We start from the raw sequence: 18,001 nt of genomic DNA on the forward strand, positions 1-18,001 counted from the left end.
TTTAGGTTTTTAGTCCGAGTAATGAAATCTATTAGTCCTCTTATTGGCATCTAATTGGCAAGCGTGTTGACGATATACCAAACATAACATTGTCTGGCTTGTCTCCTCGTAAACTAACCAATCACAGGACTCTCCATTGTTGGTTTTTCTCCACTTCTCATTAATAAAACATTTTATGACCTTCACCTCTTTGGCCTGCAGTTAAACAATTAATTTGCCATTTTACAGGCACAACAGTAGCGACGGAACAGGCTACGTAAGCATGTGTTGAAGGATGTGTTTTTGTAATTACTCTCTCTGCCTGAAGGGGGAGACAAAAGTTATCCAATCCAATTATCCAATTAGCCCAGATTCTGTTATGACATTTTTCAGGTCAGCAATAATGAACACAAGGAGTTCTCTTGTTTGTTTTAAAGTGTGTTCCATATTTTGCTTTTAATCGAGTTTTCTAATCTGTACATGTGTGGGTTTGTTTATATTTTCTGATCTACTTTATTGTGTTTTATAATTTCAGATTTTTGAAAGATTAGATTTTGCACCTGACTGACAGTCTTCCTATCTCTTTCTAGTGGTACACAGTTTGCACCAGTTTCCTAAGGATCAGACCACACCAGGGCAGACTGACCACATCAAACCGGATGAAACTAGGTCAGGCTGAATCAAACCAAAGTCAGACCAGATCAGAACGACGGAGCAGACCAGACTGATCCAGACGATACCAGGCCCGTCCAGGAGGCCTGTTCCAGTTTCCTATCCAGGTAACTGAAGCAGCTCTGTTCTGTGCAAGCTGTTCCCACTCATATTTCAGAGAGCTACATTTGAACCGAGGAAGGCTGCCCACTGATCTTATGCATCAGTGTGACTCATTTGAGATCTGCCAGAGAGTACAGAAAAATGTAGAGACTTACTTTTCTGGCACACACCCGTTCTGCCTCGCCTACTCCTACTTTAGTGAGTAAGAGTGACATATAATGAGAGCAAGCCTTCACTGAAAACACTAGAATTGGGCAATGTTGTCCATAGTCAGATCATCCTGTCGTCACCCTGTGAGATAGCTGATGCAGCAGCCATTTATCTGTTTAGGAGCGACTGAGACCGCCACAAAATGAGAACAGCTGGTCCACCTTAAAGGTCAGTTAAAGTTCAGTCCACCTTAAGTAATCTCCACATCTGACGGAACTTTGAAATAATCGAAACTTTAATATGGCTTTATCAAAGTAATACAGTTAAAGTTATGTGAATAAACATTTACAGAAGAGTGTGAATATTTTATTTAATAGCTGTATCTCCTCTATTCAAGCAATGTCTGCTTGGTGCAACAATATCACATTATATTACATCATGTTTCATTTAACATTATTATTTTATCTCTATATCACGATCCAAATCATAGCCGTAACATTAAATAACCTTATGGAGCGCAGAGCAAAGTTTTTGGTGAGCGGGCTTATGGAGAACGGAGATGTGGGTCAGATCCATTCAGAAGTTACACCTTTAACTTTTTTTTTTAACTTTTAAAATCTTTTGCACATTCATAGATGCAGGATATTTCATTGAGGTAGAAGGGGTAATTTTAAGAATTTCTAACAAAGTGATTGAAATTTCTTATGAAAAAAAAAACTAAAGAAATTGTATTGGACATAAATTATTATTCAAAGCAGAATGTTTTTATGTTTACAATGCAGTTTCATGTTGTTTTCATGTCATTCAGTGAGTGGTGGACGAAGCATTCAGATTCCCAACTCACATAAAAGTAACTAATCCGATGTAAAAATAATATATGACTACAAGTAAAAGTCATTATTTTTTACGCTGCTCTTTTGTCCACCTCAGGCTGCTATTGCTGAATATTCAGTGTGAGCATTTCTCTGCATATGCGACTGTAAAAAACCAATTTGGGTGCACTGGTGTAAGAGACTGAGTTCTAAACCGTAGGACTGGAAAACTACACACCTCTCTTGTTCTTATTGGCAAAGATCAGCACACAAAAAATCCATTAACTTATTTTTAGCAAGTGCTGACCGTCATTTTCACCAGTTAAAAGAACAAACATTGCCGACATGAGGTCATATCAGCCGTCTCTAATGTTTATGTCGTGAGTAATTTGATGACGGGCCAAAATTAAACTTGGCTGCCGTTGGGTAAAAGTGCTCTCTGCAAGCTTGTGTGTGTATCCAGCCAAAGATCATTTGTGAGAAAAAGACTTTAACACTACTGTGCAATCACAAGTGTTTTTGTAGTTCTGACAAATCCAACAGAGTGATAAATTCTCTCTGTAGCTGGTTTCAGGAGTTTCAGTCTCCCAGCCAAACTTTAAAACATATCAATAATTTAAGCTCATTGACTTAAAAGTTTTAAACAAATCATCAGTATTTGGATCAAGTAGTTTGTGAAAAATAAGATGTGTCAGCAGGTCACCCTGTAATTTCTTTGTGTCAGATACATATTTAATCAACATTGCATATCTGCTGCTGCTATGTCTCTTTATTTTAATATGTATGCTGAACATCTTCTGCAAAAAAAAAAAAGTTATCCCAGAATGAATCAAGTTCTAACGTATCTCATTTTCAGTTTGTAGCTCGAGTGTGCACTGGGCAGCTGTGTCATGTACATGTAGGTAAATACAAGTATCAGATTAGACTGTATTGGCAAATACAAAATAATAAAGGATGTTGATTGGGATGTCCTTGGACTGAATTTGATCAATTACTAAATTGTCTTAAGTAAATAAAAACCAAACAAACAATTAAACTATGTAGATAAGTCTTTTTTAAGTAAGTTCACTGCCTCTTGAGTGGTTGTCAGTATCACTCAAAGTGCTTACACTACATAAAACTTGAATTTAGTAATTGGAGCACACATGACACATCGCTACCACTTAGACTCATGTCGTTCATGTAACTGATATGGTATGACCTATTTCTGCTTGGGGAAGTAATAACTGACACACTGTATTTCTACACATACATCGCACTGAGACAATAGTCACTTCCTGTTCATTCTGCCTCCGCATTTGACCTAGATGACATGATGTTTTCCGCATGTGTCCAGGCAACTGTAACTGTTTTTTTTGTTTTGTTTGTTTGGTTGTTTTTTTTTGTTTTGTTTTGTTTTTTTGCACAGTTTAAATAACTCCGCTCCTGCTGGTTCTTGTTGCTAACGGGATGGTTTTTTTTGTGTGTTCTCAGTTGAGGGCTCCAGAGTGGATGGAAGGAGATGATTTTAATACAGAGGCTGTGATGAACATCTGTGGTGAGTGTGACTTCACAATAATCCTACTTTAAACTGCTATCCTCCTATAAACGGAGACACTCCCTGTCACAATGACAAATATTTTTGACCCATCCCAAGGAATATCCATTATCTTTTATTTCCTTCTGTCCATGTGTCTGCTCCCTCAATGATTTGTGAAATGGAAATGTTGAGTTTTGGAATGTTTTTTTTTTTTTTTTTAATCTTTGTCCCCAGAAATTGTTGTGTGCTTAGTCGTCCACTGTGTGCACGCCTGAAACTCGCCTAACTGCTGATATTTCAAAGACCGCTTTTGACCTTTTAACCATTATCGGTATTTCTTGTTACCGATTAATGCAGTCAATAAAGATAATAAAGATGCACATAGGGTAATTAGTTGGTAGTTTATTTACATATTTGAACACACACTATTACAGTCAACAACCCCTTGCTGTTCTATGTTATTTACATTTTATCTGTTGAAGTAATACTGTGTTTATGAGTGGTTTTTACTGTACTGAGCATGCATAATCTCAGGTTTTGTGGCCATGGGTTTCTACTCTAAATGCCTTTACCTTCCCACAGTAAGAATGCAATTGTCAGTCATCACAATACCTGTACAGCCTCTTACCAACTCCATTCAGAAAAGGTACTGTTGAAGAGCTGGGCTGAATGACAGATCTGGTTTCTCTCCAGATGACCTGATGGCAGACCAAAGGATGGACATCTCGTCTACAATGACTGACTTCATGTCCCCCGGCTCCACTGACCTCATCTCAAGCTCCATCAGCACGCCTGGCATGGACTACACCCGCAAGAGGAAGGGCAGCACCACCGACTACCAGTAAGGACACCGGGAAGGAGAGGGAGAATGGGAGATTGAAGAAAGACAAAGAAATGAGGATGAAAGAAAAAGTGATACAAAGGCAAAAAAAAGTGGCAGAAAAGAAAGAAAATGGCACAATGGAGAGACAGAAAGGGGGGGGGAAAGTAGGGGCACTGAAAAGAAGAACAGGAATGAAAAAAGAAGTAGTAGTTAGGCATTAAGAAGAAAAAACAAGGAAACTTAAAGAAATGGCAAAGAAAGGCAGTTTCACAAGCTACCACAAAGAACAGTTGAACAAGCAGCATATTGGCCTCATGTCTGATGAGGGTATGTCACAGCCAAACAGTGGTGTAACTTTATCATTCAGCCACTGACTCAATCAGTCACGTGCAATTGTGGTTATAGGGTTGGCACCACTGTTGCAGCTCAGCCAAAAATATGTGTATTATTAAACACTGTCTGTCAATTATGCTGTTTACACTTGTGAATAATTAAATTTCTCAATACCTCAATGACACAAACTCATCAATACATTTGTGTTTCTTTGCAGAATTGATGGCTTCTCATTCGAGTAAGTTCAAACATGACTCGATGTTAATAGATGTGTTAAGTTTCATTTATCAAAGTCTGAAATGCCCACAGTTATTTTGCACCATAAAATAATGAATAGACTGAGAAAGCTACTGAACCCAGTGAACCTGTATTGTGTTAAGCTTTTCTCTGGTTATTTGAATGGTCTCCAATGGTCTTCTTGAAACTAATTATCTCTCGTCTTTTCCTCCTTAGTGACATGGACCCAGATAAAGATAAACTGGGAAGGTAAGGTGCCATCATTACCATGGTGAGAAAAGCCGGTGCTGGTTTTTTCTTGCTATATTTCCATCCTATTCACTGCTGCTGAAATGATCCAGTTTCCCTTTGAAATAAGTTAAACTTGACTCTCAGGCTTTGTCCACCCAAATCACAAAAACATGTATTCCAACATAGTGGTATTTATCTATGAAATCTGCCATTCACCATGGGAATAATTATAGACTGTTACAGTGTTTAGTTATAATCAAGTTATAGATTGACAAATAAAAATATCATAACATGATACATTTGCATATAAATTATGCATTAATAAACTGTAAAGAAAAAAAAAATAAAAAGGATAATACATCTTTAAAAATAGCCAGTTTGAGTCTGTTTCCTAATTCATATATTAAATGATTCATTTATTATTATTGCATTTTAAAATGGAATCACAAAAAATAATTGGGCCTACATTTGATTTGCAGTTGGCACACTGCTACTGCTTACACATCTTTAAATGAACACATTATAAAATGGAAATAAGAGTTCTTAAAGCAGGATACAAAATAATTTTGAGATGGGATTTCTGATTTGTTAGAAAATGGAATAACTGAGCAAAATTTAAAAACCTTCTTCAAATTTATATTGCAGTTCCATTTTACAAATCAATTATTCATTAATTCAAAATAAAATATAAATATAGAAATAGAATTAATAATTGGCAAACTTAGCTATCTTTTAGTTTTACTTTGGTTTATTAATGCATCATTTAAAATGTCAGTTTCGTCAGTGATTGTAATTTAACACTGTTTAAGTCTAAAATTCTTCCAGTAGTACAATCCAGGCTCCATCTGTCTATCCTTACAGTTCATTATTTTTCAAGGTTTTATCATAGGTCTTGAGATTTCTACGTCCACTCCAATATAATAAAGGGCAACTCTAATAGGGTTTTTCCATTGGCACTTTTGGCCGGTCCCTGTCAAACCATCCTGCGCTGATTTGCGTTTCCATTACCAGTTTAAACGCTCCAACTTGTGCTGAGTCGCGCCTGAGATGGATCATCCTCAGAGTCAGGCCAAAGGGCACCCGACCCGCCTCCAAGCGAGTGTTATGAGACTCAACTCATGTCTGTGGAGACCAGAGAGAGAGACATTTTTAAAAGCTTCTGTGTGTTCAGCTCACAGTACTTTTGTAGCTTCTAACTGAATCTCTGTGGTTTGAAGTTTAGTTTCTCTCCTGTGTTCCAGTTTGTTCCTGTTTCAGATATCTGCTTCATTTTATTGATTCCTGTCCGCTTTCAGCTGTATCAGAGCCGTGTTAAGTTACTGCTGATGAAAACATTTCCCGCTGCTGCTGCTTCATATTAAAAGCTTTCCACTGACAAACTAACAGAAGGCTTTTATTGTGAAGAATTTATCAGAAATGAAATCTGTTTATCCACCGTTTTATAGCCGCGACTTTGACCACTAGTCACAGCCATGATGTATACAGCCCGCTGCTTTCAACTCAAGACAAGTGTGTCATCAGTTAAAAGACAAACCTTCGAGCAGGTATCCCTCTTGTAATGGAGATGCAAATCCCTGCTGTACTGGGCTGACGTACCGTGTCAAACCAAATCAAGCCAAGCCAGCACATGTGTATGGAAAAGGCCTATAAAACTGTAAAAATAGAGCAACCACATGAACTATCTGTGATCTAAATGTCAGAAGTCATTCTTTCAATTAGGAAAAATCAAGATGCATTTCAGTCTGTGCTGGATGGAAACATTTTTTGTGCGTTGTGCCAAAGGGTGGGGTGTGAATTCTCCCTATTGTTACAATTTTACATAAGTGTGTGTGTGTGACAAAGAATACGAAGGGATTTATTCAGCATTTCGTCATATCTGTATTACATCAGTCATCAGATTGTACAGTCAAATATAACCCCAGAGCATTATCCTGGGTTGCATAAGCTTTGATACTGTTTAAACCAACAAATGAGGTTGGTTACAGAACCTGTGAGGTCAGCTGTGGCCCCATTTCCTCCCTCCCCAACTTCCTCCCTCCCTCCCTTTACTCACCCTTTCCCTTCCTCTTCTTCAAAATACCTTGTGTCCCATAAATTTAAACTGAGCTTTAAACCTCAAATCTTGAAGAATATTTTCCCCTTTTGCCAATTTCCCCCCATCTAATATTTCTCTGTTTGTCTTTCCAGCGACCAACAGGGACGGATTAAGAATGCCAGGTATAAAAACTCTTTTCCATTCCCTCTCTCTCATTCCCTTTCCCTTCTCATCTCCCTTACATGAATTAAATGTCACTGTCTGATTGGAGACAAAGAGAGCTTTGTGTATGTTGATAATAAGAAACTTTATACATTGAAGTGTATAGATCAAAGCTTTATGTGGAACTAAGGGACTGTAAGAGCTTACCTAATGGCTAATGACAAGCTCTCTTTCTCTTGCGTGGAAAGTGAAAACTCCCTTTAGTAGCTGCTAGTGTAGTCAAGAAGAAGTGAAGGCAGAACAGACGGGTCGGATAGACCTGAGGATGTATTCTTACACTTCTGAAGAATAGACTCCACTCCAAAAATGGCATTTCATCTCTCATCTTCGAGAGCAGTGTGTTCTTAGCGGTGGGTGAGCTGATTTATATCATGTTAGTTAAGACTGTGAGGTGATGGATAATCCGGAGTGGAAGAATGCAGCCCACTGAAGGATAGTTTGCCTGATCTTGCATTCCTACCGCATTCAGTTTTAGGAATTTGTCTTTTTTTGTAACAGGTAGATCACAGAAATAATTACTGTACATATTTACTTTGGACTTTGGTGGGGGCAAGAGAAGTTTAATCTGTATGATCAGTCTTGTTAATGTCTAGTGCTTCTCCCCGTATCTCCACAGAGAGGCTCACAGCCAGATTGAAAAGCGTCGCAGGGACAAGATGAACAGCTTCATCGACGAGCTGGCATCACTGGTACCCACCTGTAACGCCATGTCCCGCAAGCTGGACAAGCTGACTGTCCTGCGCATGGCCGTCCAGCACATGAAGACACTCAGAGGTTAGGATGACCTAGTATAATCGCTTAGTGTATAGACGGATAGTTGAGCTGAGGTTGGTACTGCAGAATATTAGTAAGCATAATGTGGAGGACTTCTCTGGTTCCTGGATGGATAGAGATGATAAATATAAAGGATATAGGATAAAATAAGGGAGTGAAAAAGTGCATATATAATTTACAAATGTTTGGAAGGATTTCCAAATGTAAATAAGGTTTTATGAAGCAAAAAAGATGTTTGTACAAACTAAACTTACATTTGTTCATTTTAATGCAGAAAGTACTAAACTGGTGGTGTGAGTGCAAATCATGTGTGCTTTTGAGAATCTATTTATATGTGAATTTTTCACCATTTTCCGAGGAAAAATTGTGCAAAAAATATGTCACATATGTGCACAAACCGGATCAAATGCACAACAATTTCTACTTGCAAAACCAGTTTTGTACTTTAGAAATCCAACAGAGTGAATTTGTGCTTCAAGAGATACAAATTTGAGTTTAGTTTGTTGTGCACAAACATTTAGATACAAGATTTTTTTGTCATATCACAAAACTTTAATTATATTTGGAAATCTTTTCAAAAGGTGTGTAAATAAAATATGCACCGTTTTTGCTCCATGATAAAAGGCAAACCAAATTACCTGCAAAAATATAAAAAGTTTGTATAATAATACTGCCACCATATTCATATATTTAGACTGTTAGAGCCATAACTGATTTTGAGTAAAAGTAATGTAAAAGTCATCATCAGAGATTGAAAAGCACAAGCTAGTCAAGGATGTAAAAGATGTATTGTGTTTTATCATAATACACCCCATATGATGATAAAACACAATACATCTTTAAAAAGGGTTAAAGTTAGCGAGAGAACAAAATGTGTTATGACCATCTCTGTTAAGAAGTTAAAAATTTGAGGGCAAGGGAGGGAGGATGGAAAGTTGCTTATGAAAGCCAGAGATTTCAGCAGCTGAGCAAATAATTGATAATTCATTTGGTATTGATTAACAGTCATAATGGCTATCTACAAATGTGGAACAGAAAAACACCCAAAAATAAAACAGGATTCTTGCTTCATAGCATACTTGAATTAGATGTCGAATAAAATAGCTGCTTATAAATTTCACTCAAGGAAAGATACAAAAAGTGTGAGCTGTGACATGTGCAGTTGCATTTATTACCTACATGTGTGAATAGTGTCTTTACTGTTGTGTGCAGGTGCAGCCAACCCATACACAGAAGCCAACTACAAGCCTTCCTTCCTCTCAGATGATGAACTGAAGCACTTGATACTAAGGGTGAGTACATCTATGCATGATACACAGAGATATCATTTTATACCGTAAAGATATTTTTGAAATCCCAATATTTATTCCAGTGTTTTCTGTGATTAATAATGCAGGCTTCTGATGGTTTCCTGTTTGTGGTTGGGTGTGATCGTGGAAAGATCCTCTTTGTTTCTGAATCAGTCTACAAGATTCTCAACTACAGCCAGGTATGCAGACAATGTTTTAGCACCACAGAAAAAAAAAAGGCTAGTGTTGATATGATTTTTTGCCAACGTATTGTTAAAGTCTCTCAGCCATGAAGGACTTGCAGTTTGTTTAATCAATGAAACTTTCTCTGTCCTTTGTCCGTCATTTCCTGCAAATGAGTAGCTCACAGTACTGACCTTGTATTTCCTGAAAAGACGATATGAAGGCTTTTTACAAAAATATCAACTTTCACAAATCAGCAGAATTTTATCACCATGAATAATCTAATCCAAGCTGCAGATCATCACAACGTTTTCTTGAGTTGGAAATTCTGCACATCTCAGCAGTTCACTTGTAGTTTCCCAGAAAAGCCACCACACCAAGCAATGTATGTAGCGTTAATCACAGCACCAACTCAGAGAAGTTAAGGTTGTTTCAAGTTATTTTTGCAAGTAGAGGTTTTACTTGTTAGTGCTGTACTTGTTTTTATTGTGTCACGTCTCCTGTCTCCTCCTCTGTTTCCTCTGTTCCTTCTCTCCTTGTTTCTCATTCGTATATCTCTCTTGTCTCCAGAACGACCTGATAGGTCAGAGCCTCTTTGACTACCTTCACCCCAAGGACATTGCCAAGGTCAAAGAGCAGCTGTCCTCTTCCGATACCGCCCCTCGCGAGAGGCTCATTGACGCAAAAAGTAAGGAAGTACTGACTCATATTGTCTTTTTTTTTTTTAAAGAATGAGGACATATGTAACGTTCTCTTACCTCCACTCTGAGGTCACATCTTAATCTGTAATATTCTCACAAGCGTTCTGGTAAAACCACTCCAATAGATACCAAGAAAAACTGTAGCTGTCAGCTATCTCAATGCTGGCTTCTGACGTTGCTGATGATATCTATTGTGAATTTCAGCACATGTTTGTATTGTCTGTTGGTTGAACTGAGACATTTTAAAATGTCAAAGCCCTTTGTTGCAGCTTTGTGTAAGTGGTTTGTCTGTAGCGTTTCTTTTCTTTTGAACTTTAAACAGTGTTAGCACTTTGAAATAGCATTTGCATTTTATTACATACACACCACATTTGTGCGCATTAGTTTATCATCTAAATCATAATCAATGCACACGTACAGCAGTATGTTGTATGGAAGATTTTAAATGGCTAAATGAAAATAAATCAAACAAGATGAAAAAAGTCAAATTCAATACACATTGTCATATGTATTTTCTTTCTATGTATGAATTTACTGCATCATAATTCAATGAAAACCCTCCAGGTGGCTAGCGCACAGGAAATTGTTTAATGTGAAAGTGTTTTGCATTTATTGGCAGGTCTATGTTGCCTTGTGCTGGACATCATTTACATGCAAGACACCTCTTTACTTTAGTTTCTTTGTTGTGCTTTGATTTTTAATGTGGCATGGAAAGTCATGTCATAAAAAAACAATTCATTCAATTTAAAGAGAAAAAATTAAAGAGAAAAAGCGAAATAATGTCCTTTTTTTTCATTGAATACAAATATGAAAAGGAAATGCATATAAAAATGTGTATTGTATTTCACTTCATTGCTTTGTTTTTTTTTTTTAATGTAGGCATTTTAAATCTTCTATATATGGGAGAGAGAGTGCAGCATATTTTGTTACAAAACAGTTATATTCCAGGAAACCATGTGTGTTGCAAAAGATGCCAGAATTTGACATTCCTATGAGATGTATGAGCTTTAATTCAGTAATTGGGTTGAATGAATTTTTAAGATATGGAAATATGGCTGAAATACTAAAAACAAGTAAATAAAGCTACAACAAACAAGAACATTCCTGACACAGGACCTGTAAATACAAATAATGGAAAATATTGTCTTCATGGCATATAGTGTCTAACATCTGGTTTCTTTGACTTTTTTCCAGACATTCAAAAGAATGTCTGGAAAGCTTCTGTACTGGACATTAAGAAAAACAATTACATTGAGGATGGAATTACACTTTAAACCTGTTGCTATGTTAACTGTTTGCCTGTTTGTATTTTGCAGCTGGTCTTCCAGTGAAGACAGACATCACCCCTGGTCCATCTAGACTCTGTTCTGGAGCCAGACGGTCGTTTTTCTGTAGGATGAAGTGTAACAGGCCTTCAGTCAAAGTAGAGGATAAAGACTTCCCCTCCACCTGCTCTAAGAAAAAAGGTACAGTACTGCTCTCTCAAAACAAGCTCAAATACTGCACTTCTCTGCTGCTCAAAGCATCTCCCCATTATTTTTCATCTTTGAGTCAAATTCAAATTTAAATAAGCTTTATTGGCATGATAGATCAGAAACCTATATTGCCAAAGTGGTACAGAAAATTATTAACATTAGCAGATGATTAGCCATAAATATAAAATTTGTAAATATCAAAGGCGTTCAACTCATGACCATACAGGACAGAAAAGTTATCCTTAATGTATGGAGGGAATGAGTCTAATAGGTAGAATAACATGGGTAGCTGTTATACTTTTACAGATGTCATCACTGAGAAACATTTACTACAGAGCTTGTTTCTCTTAGTGTATGACAACAACAGCTAATACTGCACACTGACTTTTCTCCCCACATAGATGGGGCAGTTTCTGAGGATCTGGGAGATGGATAAACTCAGGAAACATATTATTTATTTTTCAAAGAAAACCACTCTCAAATCTTTATAATTCTCACAGTGTAGTAGGAAGTGAGATTCTATCTCAGCCTATCTTTTATGACAAAGTGAACACAGCCTGGCCTCCCTGGGTAGTCTGTTCTGCCTGTGATGGCATGTTTCTATGCCCAGGCTGTATCCACTCAGTCTGTACATTGTCCACATTTTCCTTAGTTTTCTATCATAGTGGTCATGTACTCTGCTACTATATACTCTCTGTTTAGGGTCAAATAGAATTCTAATGAACTTTGTGATTTGGTGGTTTCGTTCCAATATTTGATATAATTTTGAGATGATTTGGTTGGGTCAGATTGTTTGGTGCCCTGGTGTGTGTGTGGGCAGAGCTTCAGGACCAGCTGGCAGAGGAGACTCTTATCTTTGTTTAACTCTTGGCACTGAAGGGCTTTGTGCTGGTAAGAGTGAGGGTCGCTAGATTTGAGGTCTTTATAAAATTGGATGGCTCGCTTTTGAATTTTAATTATTAAAGGGTATTGGTCAAGTTCTGCCCTGCATGCATTATTGGCTATGTGTCTGTGAACTCTAAGAATGTTTTTGCACAATTTTTTCACACTCAGAATTGGATTGAATAATTTTAGAATAGCCAATTGGATTTTTTTGTGCTGTATTTCAGCATGTCATTTAGTATTCCATCTGGCTTGCATGCTTTTTTGCTTTTTAGGGTATTCAATTTTGTTTTCAGATCGTTCATAGTAATGGGGAAATCTAGGGGGTTTTGGTTGTCTTTGATTATCAATTCCATATTTTGTAGTTTTTCAAGTATTTGTTTGGTTTCTAAGTCAGTTCTTGATGGATCTGCCCCAAATAAGACTCAGACTGAGGAAAGCCCAGAAGGACTTAGATTCTATATTCTCTTCAAGTAGGCATAATTGTTTCTGAATATGGTTTTTCTTTATGGTTCTAATTGTACGTCTTTTATGTCATAAGTGTTTCACAATACTGAAGGCTATATGATTGTTTCTAAGGTCTTTGTGTTTCAGGTTAGATCATTTTCTAACTTGATTTTTTAGATTTTGACACTCTTTGTCAAACCAGTGGTTCTTTTTTGTTTTTTGCTGTCCTCTTGAAGATATAATTTGTATTTTGGAGAGACTCACATATGGCTTCAGCACTGGGAGGGTAGGGCTATTCCATAAACTCTTCTAGTAATAATTTAAACTCTTCACTATTGCTTGTCTCTTGGTATTGCTCAGTGCTGTCTGGGGCCCATCTATATGTCCGGGTATGTTGAACAGCTTGCTAGTTTTTGTGTGTGTGATATTGTTGTGTTTGAGGAAGAGGGTGATTTGGTTGGGGTCTGATAAAGGGGTTTGGGGCTTGACTGTGAATGCAATGAAAGAGAAGGGGTCCATGTCTGTGATTATATAATCTATAGCGGTGTTGCCAAGAGTTGAACAATAAGTGAACCTTCCCAATAGAGTCCCCTCTTACCCGACTGTTGACAATGTAGAGAATGAGGCTTCTGCAGAGTTTAGCTCCCTCCCATCCCTGTTGATCACAGTGTCAAAGTTGTTTCTAGGAGACAGATGTAGGTGATTAGTTGGAGCTTGCTGGGTGATAAAACTGTCTCCTTGAATAATGGTGACTTCAGAATTGTGTACCAGTGCGGGCATTAAAATCACCACAGATTATTATATTTCCCTGCCCCTGGTAATGACATATCTCTGACTCAGAGCAGGGCAATATGTCTTCAGACAAGTAAGGGGACTCAGGTGGGGGGATGTTAACTTACTATTTATACTACTTACAAAATCAGAAGTTTTACTCTTCAGACCAAAGACGGAGGAGTAAAGACCTTTCATATTCCAACAGCTTATTTTAACTAAACTCATACAGGTGACCTTTAGAAGCAGTAGCATAGGTCATCTACTGTTGAGGGAGGGGGGCTGGAGGCTGTTGTTGGGGGCAGCGAGGTGCAGCAGGTTGACAATGGCTGGCCTGTGATGGTGTGTTTCTTGGGTGTCTGGAGGTCCTGTAGCAGCCTGCTGTGGAGGTAGAGTTGGGGCTTCTTCTGAGGGCGACATCCTTGAATATTTTGGCGAACACTCTGACTCCATCTCTGTCGAGGTGCAGCCCGTCATACAAGTGCCAGGTGCTGATGGTGGTGTGGTGTACCAGGTGAATGTTGGGGAGGGTGGAGCAGTTCTGAGTGATCTCGATGTTAATGTGATGTATGACATGAGGTGCGGGGCAGGAGGGTGGAGATCACCAACTGTGACTCTGGAAACACTCTGCAGGATTTCTCTGCCACCTTAGTGACTGCCTGGGCTGTGTCTCGGCACAAGGAGAGCAGGTTGTTTGTGCCTGTGTGGATAATGATGATCTGGGGACAGCCAAGGGAGTCTCATTGTAGCAGCTCTAACACATGTCCAAGTGTTCCTGTGGCGCTTGGACACAACATGTTGGCCAGGGAAGAGGCGTCTGGGCTCCACATACCTCCCATTGGACCCCATCAGTAGCACCAATTGTGGCTCTGGCTTGGCTGGTACAGTGAGTGAAGGTGTAGAGGAGAGGTCAGCCTGGCCAGCTGGGAGCAGGTCTGTGTCTGGGAGAGTGGCTGTGGGAAAGGGTTTGGGGCCATCTCAAGCCAAGGCTGAGGGGTCAGGGGCAGGGACAGGGTAGAGAGCTGTGTCTGTGAGCGATATGGGCTGAGGGATGGCAGAGAGGAGTGCAGGGGCGCACCCGGGCCCACAGACTGGTGTTCTCCTGTTCTCCTTCTGGAGGGCGTAGGTGGTCTGTCTGAGGTCATCATTTCTCTTTTGACAGTCTTCTTTCATCTGCTGGAGCTCTACTCTCAGTTGCTGGATGTTGTTGAGTTCTGTGAGCCTGGTCAGTATCAGCTCTCCGATGCAGTCAGGGTCTTTCTTCTCTGGTGGTTCTTTCTCCTCCTCTTGTTCTGACTCCTCTATTTCTGCTGGGTCGGTGGTATCTTCTGGGTCTATTGCTGTGCTAGATCTTTTCCTGTCCACTTCTGTTTTCATCTGGTGAAACATCCTCTAAAACAAGTTGAGACTGGTCTGGTTTCCCTGGAGCAGCAACGTTCCTTTGGTTTTATGACAAGTTGGGGTCAACATAGGGTTCACAGTGACCAGAGTCTCATCCTGACAGATGGTCACTCTGCCACCGGGGCCAATTCCCTCTTTGAAGGTGTGCTGGTAGTTACTACACACAGCATTTGTCCACAACTCTGTATGTTTGGTGTGGAAGATCAGGTTGTTTTTAATTCTCTTACCGTTGAGGAGGATGTAATCTGCATACGGACACTCAAGGTTTTCTTGTAGGGTCTTTTCTTTGTGTTTCTTCTTGCCCTACACACTTTTACACTTAGCAGGATATTCCATTTCTTTGCACTCTGCTGTGTGTGTGGTGGTCTCCACGGCGACTGATGCTACCAACTGTCACCACTAGCTAGCTCTTTACTTTAGCTCTTAACTTTATTAATACGTTGAAAGATGTATTAATTTAGATAGGCATGAAAATGTAAAGTCTTTCTTTAGACTTATTCCAGTTGTTAAGAGAGGTCCACTGAGGCAGATCCAAGCTGTCAGTTGGTCAGCTAGCTTTAGCTTGTAGGTTTCCTTCTGACTTTTCTCTTCAAAATCTTGAGGTTTAGAGATGTCATTTTACCAGTATCTTCCATGTACCTTTAGACACTATTTATCAAATTATTTCTGTATTTTGTTGCAGTTCCTTCATCAAAAGTTGAAGTATTATGAGGAGCTCATTTTTTGATGCAGCTACTCTCAATGGGAACTCTCTCTCTCTCTCTCTCTCTCTCTCTCTCTCTCTCTCTCTCTCTCTCTCTCTCTCTCTCTCTCTCTCTCTCTCTCTCTCTCTCTCTCTCTCTCTCTCTCTCTCTCTCTTCTCTCTCTCTCTCTCTCTCTCTCTCTCTCTCTCTCTCTCTCTCTCTCTCTCTCTCTCTCTCTCTCTCTCTCTCTCTCTCTCTCTCTCTCTCTCTCCCCTCTAGTAGACCCAGTTAAGGGCTCTTTCCTTCCTTCAGTCCTTCACCTCACATACTTAAGACACAGTTTTTTTTTCATGCCCTCAGCCGCCCTCTTATGAAAGCAAAAGAAAGCAAAAGTCCTGTTGTCCTGGTATCCCTTATTTTCTATTTTTAAGGCCACATCCTTGTTAAAACCAGGAATCACACCTCAGTGAGCATGAGAGCATCTCCATTACACAACCGTGGAAGTTGGCCTCCTTCAGTGCATGTATTTATCTAACCAAACAGGTCCATTAAAGACATAAAAATGCATGTTGTAGAAACGGGGAGCTGCTCGACATACCCTGCTGTTAATCTGTTAAGATGAATGCTTTTAGATGTTTTGACTCAGTTGCACTTCTTACCACAGAAATTGTGCTAAGACAAGGCTGGGATATTAAAAGGTAGAGGTAAGATTTTAGTAAAACTCAGAACAGTGTTAAGAAAAGTTAATCGATAAGCTGATCAACAGAAAATGAATTGGCGACTATTCTGACTGATAATCATTTAATCATTTGAGAAACAAACATTTAAAGGTTCCAGTTAAGGATGTCAATGATTAACTGCATAACACTCCACTAACGGCAAGACAATTTCTTGTTCATGACATCAGATCTTCTTTTTGAGTGGATGAAGTACTGGTGTAAAACCGACTCCTACACAGAGTGTTGCATTATGGGTTGTTTGTAGCATTGATGTTGCTAGGCTAGTGAGTATCTTAAAGTCTGTTTATAGAGAGTGTGTTGGAGTCAGTCAGCCAAAAGTGTTTTGTTAGTCCAGTTTAACCTGCAGTTTCTGAAGGTTCATGTAACGTATTTTTCTGCCACAGATGAAATGAATTGATGACGAGTGAAAACGAGTCCAAAGACATCTCTACTGCAGAAAGGGAATATGTCAAGCTGCCAAATACCTCTGTCACAGATGATAAGCAGTTCAAAAAGACAAACAGCCAGTCTTATAAATGCTAACTGCCAGAGAAAATAATTTTTGACTGCTTCAAAGACCCTGGTATCAGAGTGTGTGAATATGTGACTGTACTATGATGTAAGTTATATTCAAAAAGTAACCTTATTTTTCCAGAAACAGTTATTAGAAAAGGGGGGTGAGGGGTCGTCTTATAATCAAGGTCGGCTTATATGCAGGCCAATTCAGTACTAGCACTATGCTGTACCGAGTACGTTATGCCATTGAGATCTACTGTGACTAAACGCATTGAAAACACTTTGAGGAAAAGAAGGATGAGCTAAAAGTCAAGCTAACCAGGGCAGAGAAGCTAGCTCTCACCACCGACTGCTGGACAGCTCTCACAAACGAAAGCTATATCACAACGCTTCTTAAAAATGAACCAGTTAGTTACTGGTTAATGGGTGTCGGTCTATCGAAAGCAAAATTAATCGAAACTGACATCCCCAGTTCCAGATTTAGTTTGCATCGGTGTTTGATTGAACCAAACCACCAAGGTCTGGTGTGAAAGCACCCTGAGTAAACTTTGCACATAAGGATTTCAGCAGTAATGATTTGGGGTTGGGACAATGTGCAGGAAGATTAAAAATTTAAGTTCTAGATGGAACACAAACAGGGTTTTAGTCGCTCTTAATGCGTTTACTCACTGTCCTGGCAAATTGTGACAGACAGGGAGTTCTGAATTAATTAAAGAACAGGAAACAGACATAATGTCAAATGGCTTTCCTGTTCTGCATCATTGTATTGTTTTATAATACTATTATATATATGTTTTATAACTTTTGCTGTCAGTTTATACACTACCGAAGTGTAAGTTGAGCTGTACAACAAGATCTTAGATTATTCAAATCAACATGAATTCATTGTGTTAGACACCGGAACCCGCATTTACCAAAACAAACACTTATCTTGTCACACTTGAAGAAGCCTTTCCTAGAGCACTTCCGCTTTCTGTCCAGCTCATGACGTCATCAGTGCTGCAGTGGCCTGAGAGCAGATGAAACATATGGCTGGCTGCATATT

At 39.0% G+C, this 18,001-nt stretch overlaps 1 protein-coding gene across 1 annotated transcript in view; it reads left to right on the top strand.

Annotated features, from left to right (window-relative positions):
- LOC137182595 (basic helix-loop-helix ARNT-like protein 1) overlaps positions 1-18,001 on the top strand; it is a 40,218-nt gene that overhangs the window by 9,366 nt on the left and 12,851 nt on the right. The window contains exons 2-12 of the mRNA XM_067588920.1: positions 570-758; positions 3,189-3,252; positions 3,928-4,075; positions 4,608-4,628; positions 4,844-4,876; positions 7,046-7,075; positions 7,732-7,889; positions 9,102-9,181; positions 9,286-9,378; positions 9,932-10,049; positions 11,379-11,528. Of these exons, the coding sequence (XP_067445021.1) occupies positions 3,207-3,252; positions 3,928-4,075; positions 4,608-4,628; positions 4,844-4,876; positions 7,046-7,075; positions 7,732-7,889; positions 9,102-9,181; positions 9,286-9,378; positions 9,932-10,049; positions 11,379-11,528 (877 nt within the window). The 5' untranslated portion in view covers positions 570-758; positions 3,189-3,206. The remainder of the gene's footprint in view (positions 1-569; positions 759-3,188; positions 3,253-3,927; positions 4,076-4,607; positions 4,629-4,843; positions 4,877-7,045; positions 7,076-7,731; positions 7,890-9,101; positions 9,182-9,285; positions 9,379-9,931; positions 10,050-11,378; positions 11,529-18,001) is intronic.

This window comes from Thunnus thynnus, chromosome 5 (assembly GCF_963924715.1).
Source record: "Thunnus thynnus chromosome 5, fThuThy2.1, whole genome shotgun sequence".
In the NCBI taxonomy this organism is placed as follows: domain Eukaryota; kingdom Metazoa; phylum Chordata; class Actinopteri; order Scombriformes; family Scombridae; genus Thunnus; species Thunnus thynnus.